General features: G+C 60.7%; 1 protein-coding gene across 1 annotated transcript; it reads left to right on the forward strand.

The window, feature by feature from the left end:
• The first annotated feature begins 1883 nt into the window (after positions 1 to 1883).
• TET3 (tet methylcytosine dioxygenase 3) lies at positions 1884 to 18608 on the forward strand. The gene is made up of 10 exons (XM_054187789.1): positions 1884 to 1919; positions 4709 to 6920; positions 9800 to 9890; positions 10371 to 10464; positions 10915 to 11123; positions 11246 to 11396; positions 11877 to 11966; positions 12085 to 12222; positions 13385 to 13721; positions 14087 to 18608. The coding sequence occupies exons 2-10, from the start codon at positions 4754 to 4756 to the stop codon at positions 15820 to 15822; spliced, it is 5013 nt and encodes a 1670-aa protein (XP_054043764.1). The 5' UTR covers positions 1884 to 1919; positions 4709 to 4753; the 3' UTR covers positions 15823 to 18608.
• Positions 18609 to 20134: the final 1526 nt, after the last annotated feature.

Here is a 20134-nt window from a genome sequence, read left to right on the forward strand (position 1 = left end):
GTGGCACCGGCCGGGGGGGTTTGTTGTTGTAGGGTCTCCCGCACCGGGGGATGCTCGGGGCTCCCCCTGCCTTGCCCCGATGGTGCCCCCCACCCCGCCGTTCCGGCGGAGGATCCCCCCCGGGGTTGTTGCCAGAGGAGGAAAACCACAAGCCGAGTGCCGGGGCTGGCCGGGCTCCACCGGCGCGGCGTGGGGCCGGCAGCCAAGCTGCCTCCTGCCTCTTGGCCGGCCCGTGCCGCTGGCACCGGCGCCCGCTGACCTCCCGAACACCCCGCCGTGCCCTCGTCGCAGCCCCGCCACACGGCGGGGTGTCCCCATAACACCCCCCTCCCCCAACTCCACCGCCCAGATGCCACCGGGAAGGGCTCGGCATCCCTGCCGGTGTGGTCCAGCCTTCCCCCGCTTTCCTCCGGCTCCCAAATTCCGCACTTTTAATAAAATTGGGCAGTTTTTTCGCAGCAGGATGATGACACCAAGCGGCGTCTTCTGAGTTGCTTTGCGTGCACTGAGTTGCTCCGTTCTCTGCAGCTGAGCCCTTTGGCTCCTGCCAAGGGGTTTAATAAACCCCCAAAATATTTATGTGGGGGAATTTTTGGGGCCTGGTGGGGGCAAGCGGGTGTTTTTGGAGGACGAGGGCGGTAAAACCTGGTCCCTGGTTGGCGTTGGGTGGGTTTGGTTCATTTTTCTTCCAGTTTTCTCACAGATTGAAAGTAATAATTTGAAATACAGATATATAGGTTATAGGATATATAGAGTGCTGGCTGTATAGGGTTGTCGGATGTATAGGTTGCTGGATATATGGGGCTGCCGGATATATAGGACTTGGGTATTTAGGGCTGCTGGATATATGGGATTGTGGAATCTATAAGTTCCTGCATATAATGAGTTGCTGGATATATAGGGCTGCTGGATGTCTAAGATTGCTCATTATGTAGAGTTGGTGGATGTATAGGTCGCTGGATATATAGGGTTGCTGGGTATATAGGACTTGGGCGTTTAGGGTTGCTGAGTGTTTAGGGCTGCTGGATGTATAGGGCTGCTGGATATATGGGATTACAGAATATATAAGTTGCTGGCTATACCGTGTTGCTGGATATATGGGGTTATGGGGTTAATGGCTATGCAGGTTGCCGGATGTATAGGTTGCTGATTATATAGGGCCGCTGGATGTATCGGCCTACTAGATATACGGGGCTGCTGGATGTATGGGGCTGCTGGATGTATAAGACTGCTGATTATCTAGGGCTGCTGGATATATAGGGCTGTTGAATGTATAAGATGGCTGGATATATAGGGTTGCTGATTATATGGAGTTGCTGTGTATATAGGGCCGCTGGATGTATAAGATTGCTGATTTATATAGAGTTGCTGGGTATATAGGGTTGTTGGATATATAAGATTACTGGATATATAGGTTGCTGATTATATAGAGTTGCTGATTATATAGAGTTGCTGATTATATAGGGTTTTGAATATATAAGATTGCTGGATGTGTCGGTTGCTGATTATATAGGGTTGTTGGATACATACGGTTGCTGAATATGCAGGTTGCTGGATCTATGGGTCACCGGATCTATAGGGCAGCAGGATCTATGGGGCTGCGGGCGGGGGCTGCGGTTCCCTGCTGCGGCCGGGGGAGCTGCGGCCGTCGGGGCCAGGGTCCCCCCGTGTCCCCCCGCGGGGTGTCAAGGGGCCGCGAGGGGCCCGGCCAGCGGCGGTGGCTGCGGGGGCTGGATGGGGGCCCCCCGCGTCCGTCCGTCCGTCCCTACGTGCGCGCGGCGCTGGGGCTAATGGCTTCTCCAGCTGGTTTTGCAGGGGGCGGGGAGGGCCGGGGCGGCTGAGGCTTGAACAACTCGTTTCGTCTTTCCTCCCTGGACGGTCCCGCCGTCGCCTCCGGCTTCGCCTCCCGCCCCGCACACGTAAGTGCTGCCCGGCCAGAGCCGTACCCGAATCCGGCACCGTGCCCCTGCCGGGGCTCCCCCCCGCCACTCGCCGGGTTATAAACGGCTCCGGACTATTCCCAGGGAGCGCAGCCCAGGCTGGAAACCCTCCAAGCCGGGCTCGGCGTGTGTGGTTATTTTTTTTTTTTTTTTTTTTTCCTCCTTTCCCTCTGTTTAAGACATTTAAAACGGGGGCAAAAAAAGAAAAAAAAAAAAAAAAAGGAAAAACAGATTAAAAAACAATAAATGTTTTCATCCTCAGGGGGATTTTCCCCCCTTTATAGCACCCGGAGGATGCGGAAGGGACAGTGCAGGAGCCGAGCTAACCCGAACCGAAGTGCTTGGTTTTCTCTTTATTTTAATTTATTTCCCTTCCCCCTCCCCAGCTTTTATTCTTTCCCGGGGCGAATGGAAGGAGATTTGGGCAGGCAGCGCTTTTTCCGGAGAAAACAGGCCGAGGCGCGGAGGAATCAGTGCCCACAGCAGGGATGGAGGGATTTCTGCGGATGCTGCCGGAGGGAGTCGGGATGGAGGGAGGGCTGGGGGGGGGGCGGGCGGTGGGGAGAGAATCGATTTTCGGGGAGAAGCCGCGAGGTCTTTCCATCTCCCGGCCTGCAGGACCGGGAACAAAAGGAGCTGGATGAGAGAGCCAGGAAAAAAATAATTATATTTTATATATAGATTTTTATTTTATTCCCCCCCCCCCCCCGCCCCCGCTGATTTGGGGAAGGTTGTAGCTGTGGGATTAACCCCTTAGGAGCGGGACGCTCGCTCGCTCCTGCCTCGCCTTCCCAGGGTGAACTATTTTCCTGCGTCCCCAGCGCGGGTCGATAACCCAGTTTATGGGATGGAGCAGCCCCAGGTGCCACCCCAGCTCTGCGGCTGGTTTTTGGGGCTTCCCCTGCCCTTATCCAGCAGGTTCCACCCCCCCCCCCCCGCCCCGGGTCCCCCCCCTGGAATAAACCCTTAGGGCCGGCATTCACTCCCCAACCAGAGCAAAACAGGTTTCACATCGTTTCTCTGGGCTGGCGTCACCGCCGCGACGCCGGGGACGCTTCGGGGGACGCTTCGGGGGACGAGTGTGTCCCCCCCGAGGACTTGGAGGGGGCTCGGGGCGTTTTTCTTCTCCCTGCCACTGTGCGCTGCTTGGGAAAAACCCCTTTGGCTGGGGAGGAGGAGGAGGAGGAGGAAGATGACGGCGTAGGAAGGACGGGCGAGGCTGTTTCTTCCTTGGTTTGCAAAGGAGAGCGGAGGCGGCGTGTTGTCCCCACCCTGCCCCGGCTGCCGGCACACGGCACAGGCCGGTGGCCAAGCACTTGCTCCCCAGACCTGATGGACCGGTCCCATCACTCCCGGCTCCGTCGCTTGGCTCCGGGGATGCCGCGAGGGGACCGGAGCCCCTATAAATCCACGGCAGCGTCGGGGTGAGCCCTGTGCCGGAGCGGGGCCGCGGTGATTTGCACCAGCGCCGCGTTCCCCTGGGAGTTTTCACCCCCGAGGAAGGGGGGATTTTGGGGCGATAGCATCGTGCCGGGAGTGGTTCCTCCCCGGTTTCGCCGCCGTCAGCAGCGTGCTTATCTCCGGCGTGGAAACCCGCCGCGCTCAAGCGTGCGGCTTCGCTCGCCCCAAAGGACGCGCGTGGGGCTGGTGGCTGAAGGGTTAAACGCGGCTCCACCACCAACAGCCGCACACTGACAGCTTGCTCGTGTAATCGGCATCTCCCGGTGACTCTGGGCTGCGGATCCTGCCCGCGAGCCGGTGCCGGCACCGTCCGGAGGCAGGAAGCTCTGCCCCCAGCCTTCTCTTGCTTTGTCATAGTTTTTTCCAGCGAGCTTTGCTGTATTTTTAGCTTGCAGGAAGCTCCCCCCTGGTTATCGGCAAACTGATAAATACACTGCGATGTCCCGGCACCCCCAGCCGCCCGAGCACTAAAAATCCCCGCCGCCGAGTGGGGAGAGAGCCACAGGGCACAGAAAGACCCCCTCCGTCCCTGGCAAAACCCCTCGGAGGGTCTTATCCATGAGCCCGGATGCCGGGGTGATGGGCTCCCCGGGTGCCTCGCCTCGGCGTGGTCGGCTCTAATGGTTTTGGTCTCTCCTTGGCGCGCGGCCGGTTTTCTGGAGGCCGGTGCCGTAGCACGGCGTTGCCAGGGGCCCCGGCCAGCCGTGTTGATACAGACGCCGGGTTATTCGAGGTGAAAGCAGCCCTGCGCCTCCCCTGGCACCGGCGTAGCCAACTCGGCGGCTTCCTGCCGTGCCGCGGCCCCCCGGCGAAGGACAGCCGGGATGTTTGCTGCGGGCACGGCTCCAAAAAAAACCCCCTCTTTTTTCTCCCCGTGCTGCTTCCTTCGCTGGTGCAAACCGTGTCACCAGAGCGAGGGACGCCCTCCCCGTCCCACCCCGCCATGTCTCGGCCTCGGTGGGCGATGGAAATCCCGAACCGTCCCATGAGCAATTTCGAAAGCGGGTGGCGGGGTGGGGACGTGGGCGGCACGGGGCCGGCGCGGTGGAAACTGGCCACCTTTCGAGCCGAGCTGCTCCTTACGCAGCCGGGCAAAACCCGCATGGTTTTGCCAGCAGCGATTATTTTTTTGTTGGTGGTGATTATTTTTTCCACGTGGCTCGTTGGCGTCTCCATCACCCGGATCAGAAAAAGAGGTGGGGAAAGGGGGAATAAAAAAAAATCAGAGGGAGAAAATAGGGTGGGGGATGCCGGCACGTGGGTCGTGGCGGGGGATGCTCACGTCTCTCCACTCTCCCTCCTCGCAGACAGGTTCGGCGGGCGACCCGGTTGATGGACCCAGAAGAAGCCAAATGGAAGAAGGGCCAATTAATTATGTCGAAGAAAGGCGGCTGAACGAGGGCAGTGGGCTCAGCCTGGCGAATGGGGGCCGGCCGGAGGCAGGGGGCACCGCACTGATGGAGCCGAGCGGCTGGTCACCGGGCCAGCCGCCCGCCGCTGGTAAAGCCCACTTGGAAGACGTCAGGAACCTGGTGGCCTTTTCGGCGGTGGCCGAAGCCGTTTCCTCCTACCGGCTCCCGCCCCCGGGTTCGCCATCGCTGCTGTATGAGAAGTTCGACTCGGAGATGAGCCGGGGCAGGCTGAGCGCGACAGACGGCGTGCCGCGGGGGGAGGACCTGCACGCCCTCAAGGCTGCCCTGGCTTTGGCCAAGCACGGTGTGAAGCCCCCCAACTGCAACTGCGATGGCCCCGAGTGCCCCGACTACCTGGAATGGCTGGAGCAGAAGATCAAGACGGCTCTCGGCGAAGAGCCGGCATCGCCGCGGCCCCATGCCACCGCTGCCAACCCCCCGCCGCCCCCCCAGGAAGGTGCTATCGACCCCCAGCCGGTGCCTGAGACCGTCGAGCCGTGCCCGCCCGACGGCCTCCCTTTTTCCCAAAGCGCGTTGACCATCGCCAAGGAGAAGAACATCAGCCTGCAGACCGCCATAGCCATCGAAGCCCTGACGCAGCTCTCGGCCGCTCTCCCCCAGCCCGTCGGTGATGGCCAGCCGCCCCCGCCGCCCCCCCCGCCACCTCCCACCACCCCCTTTGGTCCCAGCCCCCTTGCCCCGCCGGGGGCCGCATGGCAGCGAGGGGACGAGCCCCGTTATCCGCCGGAGCCGGGAGCAGCGCCGGAGCCGTTTTTCGGCACGGCACCTCCCCGGGGAGGCTTTGCGGCGGCGTGGGGGCTGGAGGCCGAGGGGGCAGCGGGGGCCGGAGACCCCATGGCGGAGCTGGAGCAGCTGCTGGGTAACGCCGACGACTACATCAAGGCGGCTTTCAAGAGACCCGAAGCGACGGGCGGCAAAGCGACGGTGCTTAAAACGGAGCCCCCCGAACGAGCGCCCGGTAAGGATGTGCCGGGTGGCCCCCGTTTGCCGCCGGCGCCGCCGGAGCCTGACCTGCACAAGAAAACGCAGCTGGTCCTGCAGCAGCATCTCCACCACAAGCGCAGCCTCTTCCTCGAGCAAAGCCTGGCCGCGGCGGCACCCCCGGATCGGCCGAGCGGCTGGTGGGCTCCCGGTGCCCCGGCCGTGCCCCCCAAGCCCTTCGAAAAGCAGGCCAAAGAGAAAAAGAAGAAAACGCCGCCCGAAAAGCCCCCCCCGGCCAAACCGCTCCGTAAGCAAGTGCAGATCAAGAAGGCGAAGCAGAAGGACTCGCAGCCGCTCTTCCTGCCCCTCTGGCAGATCAGCCTGGAGGGGTTTCGGGCGCCCGCCGAACCCCCCGCCGAAGAGATGCAAACCGAGCCGCCGCCGCCTGCCATCCCGCTCCAGCCTCTTGCACTACCCCTGCCCGCCAGTCGCCCCCCGCCGCCGAACCCCCTCGCCGGCGGCCCCCCGGCTCCCGACTCTCAGGAAAGGGGTGCCCCCGGGGGGGGCCCCCAAATTCACCCGGTGCCGGCGGGTTCGACCGGCTCAGAGGAAGCACCGGCCGCCCCCCCGCCGGCCGCCGCGACCCCCATCGTGGTGGATGACAAGCTGGAAGAGCTCATCCGGCAATTTGAAGCTGAATTCGGGGAGAATTTCAACCTGCTGCCCCCCGAGACGCCCGCCCCACTTGCCCCTGGGGCTACCGAGCTGCCGGGGGGGCCAGCACCAGCCCCACAAGTGCCCCCCACAGCCGCCGCACCGGCTTCAAGCAGCACTTCCCAAGCCGGACCCAAAAGCTTTTCGTTCTCACCGGGGAAGGGGCCGCTTTCAGACCCCCCCTTCACCGCCCGGTCCCCGAAACAGATCAAAATCGAGTCTTCTGGTGCTATCACCGTGGTGTCCACCACGTGCTTTTACTCTGAAGAAAGCCAAAACCCGGACGCGGATGACGCCGACGGGACGCCCACCAAGGACGAGGTGCCGCTGACGCCGACCCTGAGTGGCTTTTTGGAGTCGCCGCTGAAATACCTGGACACGCCGACCAAAAGCCTCCTGGACACCCCGGCCAAGCGGGCGCAAGCGGAGTTCCCCACCTGCGACTGCGTCGGTGAGCCAGCGGCCACGCCAAGGGGATTACCGGGGTGGTGACGAGCCCCGGGGGTGGCATTTCGAGGAGGTGGCTTTGCAGGATGGGATTGCCCTGGATAAATCACGGAGCGATGCCGCCGCGCTGGCAAAGCCCCCGCTTTTTGGGGCGGGATTGCGGCGCTCAAAGGGTGAAACCCCGATGCTGCCGAGCCCTCTTTTGCTTTCTCATCTCCTCTCGTGATTTTTATGGTCGGACGGCAAACACTGAGCGACCGCCGTGTCACCGCGGGGGTGGTGCTGATGCCGACCTGGCCGTGCCGGCATGGGTTGGAAGAGCGGCAAAATCAAAGGGCTTTTGAGTTTTCCCTCCGCTTAAGCGTTCGGCTAAATCCCATAGAGCGCCGAAACCCACCTAAAATCCAGCTGGCCTGGTTATTCCTGCTATTTTAAGCCAAATTTGCTAGGTTGGGTTATTCGCTGCCGGGATGCTGGGTGGTTTGGTGGCTGATCCCACTGGGATGCATTGAAAAGGCACCAAACTCTTGGATTTGGGAGGTTTTCTGTGATTTTTTTTTTTTTTTTTTTTTTTTTGGCGCGTGTTGGCATTTGTTAGACTTTGCAGCAAGTGCTAGAGATTTCCCTACCCCATCCCTGCGGTCCAACTCCATCCGAGCGCTGGGAGCTGGGTCTTCCCTCCCCAAAATTTAGACCGGAGCTTAGTTGCGAGGAGCAGAGTGAGGGAGGATTTGGGGCATCCAGCTGGAAAAACGAACCCCTGTGCTGCTGGGAGAAGTGGCCTTGGGCCAAGTGTGAGCTGCACTTTATTAGCAGGGCTTATGATTATTTATTTATTTGCTTGTAAATGGCAGCAGTAATTAGCCCAAACGGCACCGGGCGAATGAAAGGCTTTTCTGGAGCTGCTCAAACTGCTCTCGGAGTTTCGCCCTGCGTTGCTAGGAAAAGATTCAGGTTGCTTTCTCCTTTGCAGCCTGGTTTAGGGGCTGGGAGAGGGGGGATTCCCGCCCCCGCCACCTCTCTCCATTTTTTTTTCAAGGAAAAGCTGTGAGAGAAAGCAATTAAGTAGGAGTCGGGGCTCGGGGCTTTATTAGGTGCCGGTGCTGTTAGACGCCGTAATAAAATCAGCCTTCGCTGCGTGTCCCGTATTGATCTCTGTCTGGACAGCTGCAGCCCAGCTGAGCCCGGCTTTCTCCTCGCCCTGGCGCCCAGCCAGTTAGACATGACGGGAATGAAAATCAGGGCGGTGAGAACGGAGGGATGGAAAGACGGATCAGACCCGGCCCTCGTGCCGGATGCGTCCCACCCGGCGGCGTTAGAGCATCCCCCCAGCGCCGGGGATCAACCCCTGCGCCGTCGCCGCAGCCCGGAGCATCCTTTGCTTCCTGCGCCGGCATCTTTGTGCCCTAAAAGCCCTGAGGGATTTGGTGCTGCTGGGGGGGGATGTTGCTTGTAGGGCTGTAGCCCAGCATCCTTCTCTCATAGCCCCAGCATCCTTCTCTCGTAGCCCCAGCATCCTCCTGCCATAGCCCAGCATCCTTCTCCGGTAGCCCCAGCATCCTTCTCCCGTAGCCCCAGCATCTGTCGCCCCAGCATCCTTCTCATGTAGCCCCAGCGTCTGTAGCCCCAGCATCCTTCTCCCGTAGCCCCAGCATCCTCCTGCCATAGCCCAGCATCCATCTCCCATAGCCCCAGCATTTGTAGCCCCAGCATCCTTCTCACATAGCCCCAGCATCTGTAGCCCCAGCATCCTTCTGCCATAGCCCAACATCCTTCTCCCGTAGCCCCAGCATCCTTCTCCCGTAGCCCCAGCATCCTCCTGCCATAGCCCAGCATCCTTCTCTGGTAGCCCCAGCATCCTTCTCCCATAGCCCCAGCATTTGTAGCCCCAGCATCCTTCTCATGTAGCCCCAGCGTCTGTAGCCCCAGCATCCTTCTGCCATAGCCCAACATCCTTCTCCCGTAGCCCCAGCATCCTCCTGCCATAGCCCAGCATCCTTCTCCCGTAGCCCCAGCATCCTTCTCCCATAGCCCCAGCATCCTTCTCCCGTAGCCCCAGCATCCTTCTCCCATAGCCCCAGCATCCTTCTCCCGTAGCCCCAGCATCCTTCTGCCGTAGCCCCAGCATCTTTCTCCTGTAGCCCTGGCATCCTCTGCCATAGCCCCGGCATCCTCTGCCGTAGCCCCGGCAGCCTTTTCCTGTAGCCCCAGCAGCCTTCTGCCTCTCGCCCGTGCAGCAGCTCCTTCCTTGCACGGGCTCAGCCAGCTCGGGGCATCCCATGAGCATCCCCAAATCCTCCGGACAAGCCCGGAAGCAGCAGCAGTAGTTTTCAGCCCCAAAATCATCCTGTGATGGTTTTGGCAGCACCCAGCCGGGTCAGTCCCGGTGAGCGGGGCCAGGCAGGTGCCCAGGGTGGGAGCTGGCAGGGAGCAGGGGGGGTCTGGGGGAGGGTTTGTCTGCCAAATTGCCCGCTGCCGCTAATTGCCGCTTCTCAGCAGAGCTCATGAAAATGCCCCGTGCTTGAGCGGCCGGTGCCAATCCCCCGTGCCGGGATGGAGCCGCAATTGCTGCCGGGATGCTCGGAGGGGCTGCGGCCCCTCGGGGAGGTTTTTGTGTCCCTTGAAGGGTGTGGGTGTGAGCACCCATCCCCTTGATCCCCAGCAGCATTTTAGTGCTGGGAGCAGAAATTGAAGAGGAGCTGGGGGGCTGTTTAACGAACCTCTGATTGTGGTTTCCCTTCCCCAATGCTCTTAGGGGGAAACGCTGCGGAGGAACCTTTGATTTTTGGTGCCAAAGTGCTCAATTTGAGGGAATTTAGGGGTTTGGCGTCCTTTGGGGCAGCTGGCGGAGATGCAAACCCTAAAATCTCTGTTTTCCCCCAGAGCAAATCGTGGAGAAGGACGAAGGGCCGTATTACACCCACCTGGGCTCGGGGCCCACCGTGGCATCCATCAGGGAGCTCATGGAGGAACGGTAAGGGCCCTCGCCCCGTCCCGTTCTCGGGGGCCGTGAGGGTATAGGGGGACTTGTGGGGGCCTGTGAGAGGGCCCATGAGGGCGAGTGGGGTCTCGTGAAGGCGAGCAGGAGCCCACAAGGGAGAACTGGGACTTATGAGGGGTCCTGTGAGGGCGAGTGGGGGTCTATGAGGGGTCCCATGAGGGCGAGGAGGGGCTTGTGAGGGTGCGCAGGGTCCTGTGAGGGCGAGTGGGGGGCCCCTGGGGTCTTGCGAAGGCGAGTGGGGTCCTGGGAGGGTGGATGGCGTCCCATGAGGATGAGCGGGGGCCGACGAGGGCCGATGGGGTCCCCTGGGGTGCTGTGAAGGAGAGAGAGATCCTGTGAGGGTGAGTGGGGTCCCGTGAGGCGAGTGGGGGCTCGTGAGGGGCCCATGGGGGCGAGCGGGGGGACTCCTGAGCATGGTGGGGGCGAGCAGGGCTGACGCCCGTCCCCTGGCAGGTACGGCGAGAAGGGCAAGGCCATCCGCATCGAGAAGGTCATCTACACGGGGAAGGAGGGGAAGAGCTCCCGGGGCTGCCCCATCGCCAAGTGGGTGAGTGCCTGCGCCCCAGCGCTCGTCCCCCCTCGGAGCCCTCCGTGGGTTGAACGCTCCTGCCTGTCCCCTCCCCGCCTGGGGACAAGGAGGTCCCCCGCTGGCGGTGGCAGCCGCGGGCAGGGGCGGGATGCTCGATCTGCGGCTGGCGAGGAGGAAGCGAGAGCGGCGGCCGCCCCCGGGGAAACTCCCCGGGGCTTCCCATCCTCGGCACCCGCCGAGCAGCACGTCTGTGCCTGCAACCCCTGCGACGGGCACATCGCCCCCACCCCCCACCCCCAGCACGCCAAAAAGCCTGTGGGGTGGATGCAACCATGGCAGCCCCCACAGCTCCCCCCCGGATCCCCACAGAGCGCTATGGAAAGCAGCCAGAACCCACTTTTGGGGTCTTCCCCATCCCGGGAGGTGTTTGCCATTGGAGCGGTCTGACTTGGCCCCTCTGTTTTCCAGGTGATCCGGAGACACAACCAAGAAGAGAAGCTGCTGTGCCTGGTGCGGCACCGGGCTGGCCACCACTGCCAGAACGCCGTCATCATCATCCTCATCCTGGCCTGGGAGGGCATCCCCCGCACGCTGGGCGACACGCTGTACCAGGAGCTCACCGACACCCTCACCAAGTACGGCAACCCCACCAGCCGCCGCTGCGGCCTCAACGATGAGTAAGTCACACCGCGCCGCCGGGCCATGCCGGGGAGACGGGTTGGGAAGGGGATGAGGGGATCCCCCGTTTTTGGAGCTGCCATCACAGCGCTGACGCTCCTCCGTGGTGTCCCTCCCGCAGCCGGACCTGCGCGTGCCAAGGCAAGGACCCCAACACCTGCGGCGCTTCCTTCTCCTTCGGCTGCTCTTGGAGCATGTATTTTAATGGCTGCAAATACGCCCGGAGCAAAACTCCCCGCAAGTTCAGGCTGGTGGGGGACAATCCCAAAGAGGTGGGTGACACGGGCGGAGCAGGGCTGCGGGTTCCGACCTCCTTCTACCCCCAGCTCCAAGTTTTGCAGAGGGAAAGCCTGAAAATAGGATCCCTTGTGGGTTTTTTGATGAATTAGGGAGACGGGGGGAAAGAAAGCCAACCTGATGAAACTAGAGGGCAGGCTTGCCTTGGTGTCCCCGAGCCAGGACTTGTGGTGTGACAACAAGTGCCAGTATGGGGTGGCACTAATGGGGTCTCTCTAGAAACCCCAGGGAAGATGCCAGAGGGCTCATGGGTCGGGCGAGCGAAAGCGCAACCGACGCTGGGGCTGGAGGTTTAACGGCCAAAACCTCACGGGGAATTTAAGCCACGTGCTTTGCGCGGTGAGGGACAGCGTGGGAACGGTCGGATGCAGAGGGGCGTTGCAGGGGCTCTGCCCCCAGTCGTGTCCCCGCTGCTGAAACCCCTGGATGACATCTCCTTCTTTTCCCTACCGCAGGAAGAGCTGCTCCGGAAAAGCTTTCAGGACTTGGCCACCGAGGTTGCTCCGCTTTACAAGAGGCTGGCGCCGCAAGCCTACCAAAACCAGGTACCGGCCACCCGCTTGTCCCCTCCGGAGCACACCGGCCCGACGGCAGGCAGACATGGGTGCGGGGTGGCAGCACGTGGAAGAATTTCGGATAACTGGAGCCCTCTCCTTCTGTCAGGTTACCAACGAGGACATCGCGATAGACTGCCGGCTGGGCTTGAAGGAGGGGAGGCCGTTCTCGGGAGTGACGGCGTGCATGGATTTCTGCGCTCATGCTCACAAAGATCAGCATAACCTCTACAATGGCTGCACGGTGGTAAGCAGGCGGCTGGTGGGGCTTTTTGGGATGCTCCTTTTTGAGTCGCTTGGTCCCCACTGTCACTGAATCACAGAATCATAGAATGGTGGGGGTTGGAAGGGAGCTCTAGATCATCTCTGGTGCCTAAGCAGGGTCACCCAGAGCAGGTGGCACAGGGACGCCTCCAGGCGGGTTTGGGATGTCTCCAGAGACGGAGACTCCCCCACCTCTCTGGGCAGCCTGTGCCAGTGCTCTGCCACCCTCACAGCAAAGAAGTTCCTCCTCGTCTTGAGATGGAACTTCCATGGTCAAGTTTGTGCCCGTTACCCCTTGTCCTGTCTCTGGGCACCACTGAGAAGAGCCTGGCCCCATCCTCCTGACACCCCCCCTTGAAGTATTTATCAGCATTGATAAGATCCCCCCTCAGTCGTCTTTTTTCCAGACTGGAGAGCCCCAAATCCCTCAGCCGTTCCCCATCAAAGAGATGTTCCAGTCCCCTCATCATCTTGGTGGCCCTTTGCTGTCCCCTCTCCAGCAGTTCCCTGTCCTTCTGGAACCGGGGAGCCCAGAACTGGACCCAGGGCTCCAGATGGGGCCTCCCCAGGGCAGGGCAGAGCAGAGGGGGAGGATGACCTCCCTCCACCTGCTGGCCACGCTCTTCTGGATGCCCCCCAGGATGCCACTGGCCTTCTTGGCCACCAGGGCCCATCGCTGGCTCGTGGCCATCCCGTTGTCCCCCAGGACTCCCAGGTCTCTCTCCACAGAGCTGCTCTCCAGCAGGTCACCCCCAACCTGTGCTGGTGCGGGGGGTTATTCCTCCCCAGGGGCAGCACCCTGCACTTGCCCTTGTAGAACTTCAGTAGGTTCATGAAGCTCACACCTGTCCCCAGCTGTCCCCGCACCTGCGTGATTCCCGTGGCCGGTCCTCGGTGTTTGCGCACCTCAAATGAAACCATTGAGATCTGTGGGGTGCTGCAGCCACCCCAGCTAGACGAAAGCTTTTGTCTGACCCAAACCCTGCAGGAGGTTTCCAAGTGCCGTCTGGGGAGCGGTGCGGGCTGGGGGAGATGCCAGGCTGGCGTGGCATCACGTCGATGGGGTATAAGGAGGAGGTTTCGCCCCTGTCCCACGTGGGCTGCGCCCTGCAGTGTCCCGCTGATGGCACCCTGCGCTCCCCCAGGTCTGCACGCTGACGAAGGAAGACAATCGCGTGGTGGGGAAGATCCCTGAAGATGAGCAACTGCACGTCCTCCCCCTCTACAAGATGTCCAGCACGGATGAGTTTGGCAGCGAGGAGAACCAAAACGCCAAGGTGGGCAGCGGGGCCATCCAGGTGCTCACATCCTTCCCCCGCGAGGTCCGCAAGCTGCCCGAGCCTGCCAAGTCCTGCCGGCAGAGGCAGCTGGAAGCGAAGAAAGCCGCCGCGGAAAAGAAGAAGCTACAGAAAGAGAAGCTGATGACGCCGGAGAAAATCAAGCAGGAAGCGCTGGAGCTCCCCACGCTCCAGCAAAATGCAGGTAACGGGGGCAGAGCTGAGGTCCTGCCGCCCCGAGCCATCCGGAAAGCGCGTGAGGGGACGGGGATGTGGTTGAGGGCTTTCTCGGGCTGGTGGCGTGTCGGGGTGCAGGATGGCATTTCGTGGTGCCTGGGTTTTCCCCCGTACTGCGGTGTGGTGGGGAGCTCTTGCAGCAGCCCAGAGCCTGGGCGCGAATCGGTGCCAGCGCACCGGGCGATGCCGGGCGACGCTGACCTCTGCGCTCGGCCGGTGAACCCATCACCGTGGGATTTTCGAGTCTGGCCGAGCTTTTTGTGGTCCTCGCTCCCCACCGGCGGCTTCCTCAGCCGGCGTATCATGGGGGCTGTGTGTGTGCTGTGCCCGCAGGTATGGCGTTGAAAAGTGGGCTGCCCCCGCAGCCGCTGAAACCTTCCATCAAGGTGGAGCCGCAGAGCCATTACAACGCCTTCAAGTACAACGGCAACGCGGTGGTGGAGAGCTACTCGGTGCTGGGGAGCTGCCGGCCCTCCGACCCCTACAGCATGAACAGTGTTTACTCTTACCATTCCTACTATGCACAGCCCAATCTGCCTTCCGTGAACGGGTTTCACTCCAAGTTCGCGCTTCCCTCCTTCGGGTATTACGGTTTTTCCAGCAACCACGTGTTCCCCTCGCAGTTTCTGAATTACGGGGCCCCCGAGAGGAGCGGGAGCAGCTGGGTGAGCAACGGCTACGAGAAGAAGCCCGACGTCCCGGCGTTGCAGGAGAACCTCAACCACACCTACGGGAATGCTGATTTTCCCGAGCCCATCCCGCAAAGCGTCCGGAGCAAAAACCATCACCAGCGCACCTACGAGCGGGCTAACCGCTACGCCAGCCAGCAGAAAGCAGCGGCGGCGGCGGCAGCCGGGACGCACAGGACTAACTCGGGCTCGGAGGAGGCGCCGCCGTTTGCACAGAACTGTTTTGGCAGCCGACCCATCAAGCAGGAGCCTCCCGACCCTCCGCCTGCCATCGAGCCCCTTCCCGGCGTGGCGGCCATGCCCAGCACCGGCTTAGCCCTGCCAGCCATCCCGGCGCGCGGCGGGGGGCCGGAGCAGCGGTGGAGCCCCTTCAAAGCGTCCCGGGGCATGTCTTCCCCCGAGAGGACTAGCACGGTGGAGGGCTCATGGAGCGCTCTGGCGCCGGGCTCGGGTGGGCGGGAGAAGCCCAGCGCCTTCGACGTGGCCGCGCACTTGCCGCCGCCGGAGAAGCAGTGGCCCAACGTCCTGGGGGGAGAGGCGGCAATGGCGGCGCGCGGCACGAGCTTGCTGCCGAAACCGTGGAGCCCCTGCAAGCTGGGGGAGGCGGCGTTGGCGGGCACGGGCACCTCGAGCCTGCTGGGGCCACTGGGTTTCAGTTCGACCTTGCCGGGGCTGCCCAGCTTCCCCGAGGAGCCATGGGGCTCGGTGAAGGTGGAGGAGCGGAGGACACCAGCACCCAGCCCGGGGTTGCCGGAGAAGCCGTGGGAGGCGGCGGTGGGCGAGAAGGGGGTGGCAGGGTCCCGCCGGGAGAAGCCGTGGGACCCCTTCGGCCTGGAGGAGGATCTGCCGGAGAAGGCGGTGAAGGAGGAGGAGGAGGAGGAGGAAGAAGAGGAGGAAGAGGAGGAGGAGTGGTCGGACAGCGAGCACAACTTCCTGGACGAGAACATCGGCGGGGTGGCCGTGGCGCCCGCCCACGGCTCCATCCTCATCGAGTGCGCCCGCCGCGAGCTCCACGCCACCACCCCGCTGAAGAAACCCAACCGCTGCCACCCCACCCGCATCTCCCTGGTCTTCTACCAACACAAGAACTTGAACCAGCCCAACCACGGCCTGGCGCTGTGGGAGGCCAAGATGAAGCAGTTGGCGGAGCGGGCCCGAGCCCGGCAAGAGGAGGCGGCGCGCTTGGGTTTGCCGCCGGACGCCAAAGCCTTCGCCAAGAAACGCAAGTGGGGCGGCGCGTTGGCGAGCGAGGCGCCCAGCAAGGAGAGGAGGGACTCGGTCCCCACACGGCAGGCGGTGGCCATCCCCACCAACTCCGCCATCACTGTGTCCTCCTACGCCTACACCAAGGTGACGGGCCCCTACAGCCGCTGGATCTGAGACGGAGGCGACCGGCCGTGGCCCCATCTTACCTCAACCCTCGGCAGCGCCGGAGCCCGGCGTTGCTTCGTGGTGCTTTCTCCTCGGGCGTGGGGGAGAAGAAAAAATAATTTAAAAAAAAAAAAAAGAAAAAAAAAAGATAAAATAGACAAAACCGAAGCAAAACACAACAGAAAACCCAACCCGCAGAAAGCGAACCCAACACGCGCACTCGGAAACAGCGGAGTCGGCGCGGGCACACGCCGTCGGAGAGAGCTGCGCTTGGTGAGGAGTTGGCAAACAAAAGCAAAACTCGATAAAAAAAAGGAAAAAAGAAAAAAAAAATAGGAACAATGCTGTTTGATGCTTTTCGGTAATCTCATATTTATATCTCCGCATTTTTTTAATCTAGCCTCGTGCGCCGCGCGAACGGAGGGAGAAGTTTATAGCGTCCTTTCGCAAAGGAGAGGTTTTTAATTCCACTTAAAAATGCCTATTTATTGGATTTTATTTTATTTTGTTTTTTACTCCGGCGACAACGACAAAGCCGATCTTCGAAAAAGAAGCCAACATCAAAAAAAAAACCCCCAAGGCCTGAACACAAATAATAAACAACCCAAACACCAAACCAGCTTCAAGGCAAGAGGTGACTCCCTCCAGCTCCGACGCGTGGGGGCTGGCGGGATCGTGTGCTTTACCGTCAGCCGGACACACGGAACAGCCGATTATTTTTTTCCCCAAGGACTTAAAAATACCTATTTTGCAACTTGAGGAGTCCTTTCTTACAGCGACGGGAGCCCCGCTGGCAAGCGGGATGTCCCGGGACGGCGCGTCTTCGCTCGGCTCCTCCCTGCCGGCGGGATCGGCTCCGCCGGGACGGAGCCGGCGTCTTTCCTGGCGCCGGAGACCTCAGGACACGTCCGGGCTGGGGACCACCGTTGCCGGGTGCCGCGCTCGGGCTCGGACTTGGGGGGGGCTCCTTTGCCGGCGGCCCCGGGGAGAGCGACGGCAGCGGCGGCAGCGGCAGCATCTCTAAAGGAGCCGACAGGACAAAAACAGAAAGAAAAAAAAATAAATACAAAAACAGGAAAAAAAAAAACAAACCACAAACCAACCCCAAACTGTGAATAGCTAGTGTTGCTCTCTGTACATCACTGTTGCTAAAGTCTGGTGCTTTCCGTCTCCGGGGGACTTTCTCCGTGCGATCGGCTCTGGGAAGAGTGAATCCCAAGACTTGGCTGGCCAAAGCCCCCCGCCGGTCCGCCTTCCCCGCCGGTGCCAGCGCGCGCCGGCGGGGCTCGGTGCTTTTTCTCTCCCCGGGTGCCATCCTTCCTTCCTACGGATCGCCGTTCTTCCCGCAAAAAAAAAAAAAAAAAAAAAAAAAAAAAAGAAAGAAAAAAAAAAAGAGAGAGAGAGAAAGAAAAAAAAATAACAACCCAACAAATAACCCAACGATGACAACAACAACCGCGTGGTGCTTTTCCAACAATCTCAGTCGAGACTTCCTGCCCGTCGCCGACGCCGCGCCGGGACGGACGGACGGACGGACGGACGGGTGGACGGGCGAGCTTCCCCGCGGCTCGCCGGGAGGGCGGCGTGGCCGAATCCGGGTGCCGGCGTCCCCGGGGGTCGTTGCTTTTGCACTTTCAGGTGCCTTTTGGAGAGCCAGCGAGCCAGAGCCGACGCCGTCACCGTGCAGGAATCACCTTCGTGTTTACTGTCACCCTCCTCCCTTGCGCACTGGCACAGATCAGCAGGATCTCGGTAAAACAAGCCTGAACATTGACGTGGTCTGATTTTAAACCTGTAAATAGGGAAAGAATTTTTTTAAAAGCACTTTCACCTAGATTTAAAAAGCAAAAACTTAAAAAAGAAAAAAAAAAACAAAAAACAACTCCCCTCTTTCCTCTCTCCCTCCCTTCCTCCCACCCCCCCCCCCCCCAACAACTTGAAAGCAGTATGTTTTAAACAAGATTATTGTGGGAGAACTGTAAATACTGGCAGAATATTTAACATGCTTTGTCCGTCCTTCATAATTAATTTTTTTTTTTTTTTTTTTTTTTTTTTTTTTTTTTTAAGAAACCGTAATCTGTAAAGTCGCGTATATTCGACAAGGAAACTCAACGAGCTATTACCGCTTTTCTTCTAAATACCCAATTAGCATATCAGGATTGTAAGAGTCGATGGCAAAGTCAGATTTTTTTTTTTTTTTTTAGGGATGCTTACGGGCGATGCCGGTTCCGCCCGACGTGGCGTTGTGGTTCGGAGGGTGAAAAGGGGGACCCGGTTTGCTCCCCGCCGGCGGCGTGCGGCGGGGCCGGATTCGGGTGCCGGCCCCGGTTGACGTCGCCGGGGGTTTGGTCTGACTGTGGTGGCCTTGCCGGGAGGAAAAAAGGGTGCGTTCGGAGAAGGCGAGGGTCCGTGTAACCTGTCTAAGTCCTGCTTCCTCGGAGGGTTTTTTTTGGGTGCAGGGAGGGGGTTCGGTCCGGCGCGGCGTTGGCTCCGGCGAGTTCAACCCGGGTAAGCGGGGAGATGCCGGCGTCGCGGGTCGGGGAGCGAGAACTGCTGCAGTCTCAACGTTTTTACACTACATAACGTCTAACCTACCTCAAATCTCAGTCATTAAAAATTAGCACGCTTCAGACTTCTTCTACGAAACCTAGAAATCTATGCACAGCTCTTTACCCCTTGCTGCTGAGAGGCTGTTTTTTCAAGCAAAATCTTTTCCTTTACCCGTCCCCGGCGGCCGCGCTCGTCCCACCCGTGCCGAGGCCACGGCGTTAAGGGCGACTCGCTTTGGGGGTGGTTGCGGGGCCGGGGGGGGGGTGGGGGTGGGAGGGGGGGGAGGAGGGGATGTTTTTAATCGCTTCGGGGTGGGCTGGGGACCTAATTTTGCGGCAGGTCGCGGCCACAATGGTGCTAGAACAACGCCCGTGGTTAGAAACCCTGGGGAGAGCTCGGCGCGGGGAGCCCCGATGGGCTCCTGCCACCCGGCTTCGGTTTTTTCCGGCCCCGATGCTTCGCCTCGGGCGGGGAAGGGCGGGGGGGGACACACGTTTTGGGGTTCCCCCCCCCCCCCCCCCATCTCGACGCTCTCGGGATGAGGCACGGGAAGGAGAAGGAAAGCAGAATCCCTGAGGTGCCTCAATTGCTGATTTTTTTCCTTTTAATACTGGAGTATGCTCTGTGGGCTCTATAAGGCATATTTTTATTAAATGAAATCTTCTAATAAAAACGGTGCTATGGTGTTTTAACAAACTGTATCACGCTTCTGCCTGATTCCATCTCGCTGAGGTGCTACTAATGTATATATGAAACTAGGGAACCAAGAGAAAACACACACACACACGCGCGAAGAAAAACAAAAAAAAACAAAAAAACAAACCAACAAAAAAAGCAATGTCGTTGAGAAGGAAGTTTACTTTTCCGGAGCGACAGCTCGAAGCGTGCCGGGAGCCGGTTGGGTTTATGCAAACCGAAATCGGTGCCGCGTCCGTCGGATGCGTCCGTCCCCGCCAGCCGGGTTCGCGGTGGAGCCGTTCCCCTCCGGTGCGGGGTTGGGGTGCCGGCAGGAGAGCCGTGCAGGGATGTGGTGTTTGGACGAGGTGCTCAGCTGCGGTGCTCAGGCCACACGTCATGGATGTGGTGCTCGGACGTGGTGCGTGGACGTGGTGCTCGGCCAGGGGGTGTGAACACGGTGCTCAACCGCGGTGCTCGGACATGGTGATCGGGCACGGGACTCGGACGCGGTGCGTAGACGTGGCGCTGGGGCGCGGTGCTCGACCGTGGTGCTTGGACATGGTGACTGGGCACGGTGCTCAGACGTGGTGCGTGGACGTGGTGCTTGAGCGTGGTGCTTGGCCATGCGTCATGGACATGGTGCTGGGGCACGGTGCTTGGACATGGTGCGTGGACATGGTGCTGGGGCACGGTGCTCGGCCACGCATCATGGACGTGGTGCTCGAGCACGGTGCTCAGACGTGGTGCGTGGACACGGTGCTCCAGCTTGGTGCTTGGCCATAGATCATGGACATGGTGCTCAGGTACGGTGCTTGGACGTGGTGCTCAGGCACGGTGCTCGGACATGACGTGTGGGCACGGTGCTCCAGCATGGTGCTTGGCCACGCATCATGGACGTGGTGCTCGGGCACAGTGCTCGGACGTGGTGCGTGGACATGCTGCTGGGGCACGGTGTTTGGCCACACATCATGGACATGGTGCTTGGATGTGGTGCGTGGACATGGTGCTCGGGCATGGTGCTTGGACGTGGTGCGTGGACATGGTGCTTGGGCATGGTGCTCAGCCACACATCATGGACATGGTGCTCGGGCAC

Source organism: Rissa tridactyla, unplaced genomic scaffold (assembly GCF_028500815.1).
Source record: "Rissa tridactyla isolate bRisTri1 unplaced genomic scaffold, bRisTri1.patW.cur.20221130 scaffold_738, whole genome shotgun sequence".
Taxonomy (NCBI): Eukaryota; Metazoa; Chordata; class Aves; order Charadriiformes; family Laridae; genus Rissa; species Rissa tridactyla.

Coding starts and splice junctions, on each gene's coding strand:
- TET3 (XM_054187789.1), top strand. CDS start 4,754: ATGGAAGAAGGGCCAATTAATTATGTCGAAGAAAGGCGGCTGAACGAG. Junction 6,921..9,799: donor CCCCACCTGCGACTGCGTCG/GTGAGCCAGCGG, acceptor GTTTTCCCCCAG/AGCAAATCGTGGAGAAGGAC. Junction 11,967..12,084: donor CGCAAGCCTACCAAAACCAG/GTACCGGCCACC, acceptor TCCTTCTGTCAG/GTTACCAACGAGGACATCGC.